At 40.8% G+C, this 6,195-nt stretch overlaps 1 protein-coding gene across 1 annotated transcript in view; it reads right to left on the minus strand.

Annotated features, from left to right (window-relative positions):
* Positions 1-128: 128 nt before the first annotated feature.
* Positions 129-6,195, minus strand: part of LOC139025683 (sialoadhesin-like) — a 10,016-nt gene continuing 3,949 nt past the window's right edge. The window contains exons 2-4 of the mRNA XM_070440844.1: positions 1,088-1,165; positions 464-808; positions 129-301 (exon numbers count right to left, since the gene is read on the minus strand). Of these exons, the coding sequence (XP_070296945.1) occupies positions 129-301; positions 464-808; positions 1,088-1,142 (573 nt within the window). The 5' untranslated portion in view covers positions 1,143-1,165. The remainder of the gene's footprint in view (positions 302-463; positions 809-1,087; positions 1,166-6,195) is intronic.

Consider the following 6,195-nt stretch of genomic DNA (forward strand, 5'->3'; position numbering starts at 1 on the left):
CAAAGTGAAACAACACAACTAAAGATAATACCATGTATTCTAAAATTCGACATCTCACAGAGCCTGCTAGGAAAGATGGAGATCCCTCTAGATGGGCCCTTTTACACAGCACTCAGGGATGTAACCTATCAATGTAGTATGTAGTTGCTGGAGACTGAGTCTTTGTACTGGAGGGAGGTGCTCTCATCTAGATGTTGTCCGTTCTTGTACCAGATGTATGTGGGGTTGTCAGTCAGAGTACAGGTGGTGATACAGGTCAGTGTCTTATCCTGATGTCCACCAGTCACCTTCACCTGAAGACCTGGAGAATAAACAATATCACTGTAAATCCCTTTATCACTGACTTATCACTCTATTACAAAGATGGAAGTAATCCTATGTTATACAGACTATTATACATACACACCACAACAATTGTCCAGAACCAATTGGAACTCAAAATAAAAGCTGTTTTTTACTGTACCAGTTACAGACAAAGTCACTCCAAGTTGGCCAGTATATGTCCCTCCTTCCTGATCTGTTAATAGTCTGAACCAGTACGTAGCTGAGTCTCTCTCTCTCAGGTCTGTGATTCTCAGGGTGCAGTCTTTCTCCTTATCCCCATGATACTCCAGACGACCTGCATACTCTGGGTCCTGACCTATATCTTTAGGTTCTACACCAGTCCCCCATTCAGTGAACCAGAGGGTTTTTGTGACTGTACCACTGGGATATGTGTAAGAGCAGGTCAGATCAACTGTTGACCCCCTCAAGGCACAGATTCTCTGAGGGGTGTAAGTCACACTCCAGCCATACTGACCCAGTACCACTGAAACACACAGTCACACAACACAAGGGAATCACAATTAAGCCAAAATGGCTCACAATAACAGAAGGTTGTGTCCACATGTTGTTGCCATAGTTGCTGAGTTGAGAGTGAATGGAAACCACAGATAAGCATCTCTCAATGAGGAGTGAAAGACAACTATATAAAGTGAAGTAGATACGACAAACAGATCAACATAATAACATTATGACTCTTAATATTTTAGACATGTTTGTAAATAGAAAAACAGGGCAACTAAAACAGTTATGAAAGGGACCATACCTGTCACAGACCAGAAAAAGACCACCAACACACTTCCTGTTGTTCTCAAGGCCATTGTTGCATCTCCCACCCTGCAGTCTTAGAAACATAAACAACAACTCACCAGCTGGTGAAATACAACATACATCATCATCATCAACAACAATAACTTATTGAACAGATCTGTAGAACTGTAAACACATATTTCTACATTGATTGTTGTGAAGCTGTTTTATTCTCAGAACCCCAAATCTAGGAGGATAAATGTTCAATCCTCTACGGTCCGTCAAGCTGTACAGCAGCCTAAAGACTGACCACCAGGTTCAATGATAGCTCCTTAATCACAGCTAGTGAACACACAAAGACACCATCTGTAGTGAAGGCCCATAAGACAAATGAGTCTGTATCAAAGTCTAGGAGCTGGTTGTTATGGATGTAGAAAAGTTAAAACACACATCCTACACAGTATAGATTTCAACCCTACTCCCTATCAGTCTGGTCCTGAAGGGCCTCAGATAAATCACTGGTCAACACACACTCACCTCCGTGGGAGACACTTTATGAATACTGGCCCTGATGTAAACAACCAAAACACAGCTCAAAACATAACAGAAGTAAAATGATAGTATATGTATATGACTATGACTAAAACAAATAACCAAAATGATATTTCAAGATATTGTCAGCGTACTTCAGAGTGAAGTAAAGGGGAGCGGCGAAAAACAGAAGTAAGTTGTTGACACATTATAAAGTCGTCAGAACACATGTAGCTGAATCAGAACTGTCCTTTTCTTCCTCTTTAAGACATATAACATGCATCATGACAGACCAGTACGTCAGAAAAGGGCTGTGTCTGTATTTCAACAGACATTGTGAAAAAGACTGCAGCTCACACACTTTCCAGCCACACCTCTCAAACACATTGATCCCTGAACGCAGCTCACTCTCCAGATCCCAATCACCTGAATTCTGATCACCTGTTCACAACCTGTATGTCATTATCACACTATTTAGTTCAGTTTTCGTTGCACCCATCATTGTGAGTTGTTTGTTTTGTGACACACTCTTTCCTGTATTAGTCCTGTGTATGATAGTTTTTGCTTCCTCATAACACGCCTTTTGCCTATTCCATGATGTAACTTAGCCTATCGGATTGTCCTGTTATCAACCTCTTGCCTGTTCTCCAGACTACGTTACTAGCCTTTTTCCCTGCCTGTACTGTTTGCCTTTTTGGTCTGGGGTGTTCTAGGTGATGTGATGTTCTCTGGTGTTGGTCTGGGTGTTCTAGGTGATCTGATGTTGGTCTGGGCTGCATTTTGGCCCCTGTTTATGACCTTCTGCCTGCCCTGACCCAGCTTCCTGCCTCCTCGTGGTCCTTTAAAGAAACACCTGCTGCCGCCTGCGCTTGAAACCAGCTCTCTGTCTCCCATCGTGTCGTTACACATGTAAACAATGTGTTGACTATACTATTTATACGTTAAAATTTATTGTGTTGCTTGCCCTTCTGAGTTCTGTATATACAGGTCAAAGGTCCATGATGTCATTCAATTAGACCCATTCATTTAACACCCATGTCCATCTCTCATCAGCTGTACAAAGTGATACTAGAAGGTTCAGTGTTTAGACTAGAGCTCCCCTACTGGCATTCAACATTACTGCACCATCCTAATAATAATGTCCTCAGTAATGCTGGGCTAATAACAACATAACAAACTGACAATACATCAAATAGAATGGTGAAACACAACTCTGGCTACTTGACAAAGTCACATTTAATCACAAACACTGATGTCTGTAGTAGTACAAAATGTCACTATCATATTATGTTACAACTGTTGACCCTTGTGTACAGTACTGGTAGTAGCATTAGTTAGCAGGAGAATCAGTATCATCATCACCATAGCCTGCTGTATTGACTGCTGTTGTCCATATACGTGATACAATAATTGTAGCTGTTATCCATATATAGGCTAATGTAGCTGTTATCTATATACGTCTAATGTAGCCTGTTTCCATATATAGTCTAATGTACCTTTATCCATATTAGTCTAATGTAGCCTGTTGTCCATATATGGTCTAATGTACTGTTATCATATATAGTACTAATGTAGCCTGTTATCCATAATATAGTCTAATGTGCCTGTTATCCATATAGAGTCTAATGTATGCTGTTATCCTATATAGTCTTAATGTAGCCTGTTATCCATATATAGTCTAATGTAGCCTTTTATCCATATATAGTCTAATGTAGCTGTTGTCCATATACAGTCTAATGTAGCCTGTTATCATATATAGTCTATTGTAGCCTGTACCCATATATAGTCTAATGTAGCTGTTACCATAATAGTCTAATGTAGCCTGTTATCCATATATAGTCTAATGTAGCCTGTTGTCCATATATAGTATAATGTAGCCTGTTATCCATATATAGTCCTAATGTAGACTGTTGTCCATATAGTCTAATGTAGCATGTTATCCATATATAGTCTAATGTAGCCTGTTGTCTATAATAGTCTAATGTAGCCTGTTACCCATATATAGTCTATGTAGCCTGTTGTCCATATACAGTCTATGTAGCCTGTTATCATATATAGTCTAATGTAGCCTGTTATCCATATATGTCTAATGTGTAGAGCCTGTTATCATATATAGTTATGTAGCCTGTTATCCATATATAGTCTAATGTAGCTGTTACCATATATAGTCTAATGTAGCCTGTTACCCATATATAGTCTAATGTAGCTGTTACCCATATTAGTCTATATGTAGCTGTTATCCATATATAGTCCTAATTGTCCTGTTTGTCCATATATAGTAGTAATGTGACTGTTATCCATATATAGTTAATGTAAGCCTGTTACTCAATATTATATATGTCAATGTAGCCTGTTGTATCATATATGTCATATGTAGCCTGTTATCATATATAGTCTAATGTAGCCTGTTATCTAATATAGTCTAATGTAGCTGTTTATCATATATAGTCTAATGTAGCTTTATCCATATATAGTCAAATGTAGCCTGTATCCATATAAGTCTAGTGTAGCTGTTATCATATAGAGTCAATGTAGCCTGTTATCCATTTAGTCTAATGTGCTGTTATCTATATGTCTAATGTAGCCTGTTATACATATATAGTACAATGTAGCCTGTTATCTATATATTGTCTAATGTTGCTGTTAATCTATATATAGTTAATGTAGCCTGTTATCATATAGAGTCTAATGTTGTGGCGTATTCTGCACAGAGCCTTACGTGCGCTGCCACTTTAAGAGCACATCAGCAGTCAGAGAAGCGAGGAAATAAAGCTCTTCTGGCTCTCTGTGTGGAGCGTTGGTTGGTGCACAGTGTGTGCTGCCTCTGCAGAAGCTTGTTTATTTTCAGCGTGCTTAGTTGTAAAGTGTTAAGTCGATCGCCGGTGTTACTTCTTAGGTGTCGTGTTTTAAATACTTATTTGTTTCCAGAGTGTGACGTTAGGTTCACTTTAGGTGGCGAGAAAGATTGAAAGGAGAGAGTGATTTATGTACGTCTGTGTTTGGGCCAAATGAAAGCTGGTCCAGACGGGCAAAATCTAAAAACACCGACGTCTATGATTGGTTCAGATTTGGTCCGGACAGACAAAAAAACAGTCCGTGACGTGGAATCAGGGCCCGGTCCGGAATGCACAAAAAATCCCAAAGCATCAGTGTAGGACGTGCTATGCAGGTACAGCTAAGTGTAGGACGTGCATATGAGGTATGCTACAGGTAGGACCGGTGCTTATGAGGTATGCATACAGTGTAGGACGGTCGCTTAATGAGGTAGTACATGTTAGGAGGTGCTAGAGTAGCTACGTGTAGGCGGTGTTAATGAGGCTAAGCCACAGTGTAGGACGGTGCTTAATGAGGTATAGCCTACCAGATGTAGACGGTGTTAATGAGGTACAGCCTACAGTGTTAGGACCGGTGCTTAATGAGCGCAGCCTACAGTGTAGGCGGTGCTTAAGATGGGTACAGCTACAGTGTAGGAGGTGCTTAATGAGGTATAAGCCTACAGTGTAGGACGGTGCTTAATGAGGTAGAGCCTACAGTGTAGGAGGTGCTTAATGAGGTAGCCTACAGTGTAGGACGGTGCTTAATGAGTACAGCCTACAGTGTAGGACGGTACTTAATGAGGTACAGCCTACAGTGTAGGACGTGCTTAATGAGGTACACACTAAGTGGCGTCTAATGGCAGCTACGTAGGACGGTGCTTATGAGTAATAGCTACAGTGTAGGACGGTGCTTAATGAGGACAGCCTACAGTGTAGGACGGTGCTTAATGAGGTACCCTAACGTGTGGACGGCTGCTAATGAGGTCAGCCTACAGTGTAGGACGGTGCTTAATGAAGGTAAGCCTACAGTGTAGGACGGTGCTTAATGAGGCACAGCCTACAGTGTAGGACGGTGGCTTATGCAGGTAGCCACGTGTTGTCTGAAATTATTTAGAGCATCGTGTGGCCTACCATTTGTAAAACACCAGGAAGACTGCCAGTTCGACATGACAAAAAAGATGTCCAAAAGACGTCGGCCTTGCTTACGGGGGTGTTTTCTACCATGTCGGCCCCACAATGAAATTTAATGATGACCATCATTTGGTAGGTCCACCGTTTTAAAACAGGCCGTTCTCATCAACTTAATTAGTCCTGATTCCTGTGATAATCAAATTTGGCTAATTAAGCTCTTAATTTCAGCTACCCAACTTTATCAGGAGGAGTATCCTGAGCTATTTGCAATGTGTTTACACAGCGGCAAATACAGAAATAAGATTTTTCTCTCACTATGATAGCTTAGTAAAACACTGAAGGAATACAAACTTGAACCACTGATCATGACAATTTAGCCCCGGGATGAATCTCCTGACAGCAGGACTAGCCTGGTTTTCAGACCATATTGTCTATTTTACTTTGACCTGTCCTGTTTTAGAATATGTTTTCTGTGTTGTCGGATGTGGGTCTTGGTCAGTTTAGCTCAGAAAATGCTGCCCTCGTCATTTCCACCAAGGCATAATCCTATGCAGCCGGCCTTGTGTTTCATGTTAATACTAATCCTAACGCACCCACTCACTGTGTCGGTTACATACTCCTAACACAAACACCATCACTGTTAAGT

This window comes from Salvelinus sp. IW2-2015, unplaced genomic scaffold, assembly GCF_002910315.2.
Source record: "Salvelinus sp. IW2-2015 unplaced genomic scaffold, ASM291031v2 Un_scaffold3063, whole genome shotgun sequence".
Taxonomy (NCBI): domain Eukaryota; kingdom Metazoa; phylum Chordata; class Actinopteri; order Salmoniformes; family Salmonidae; genus Salvelinus; species Salvelinus sp. IW2-2015.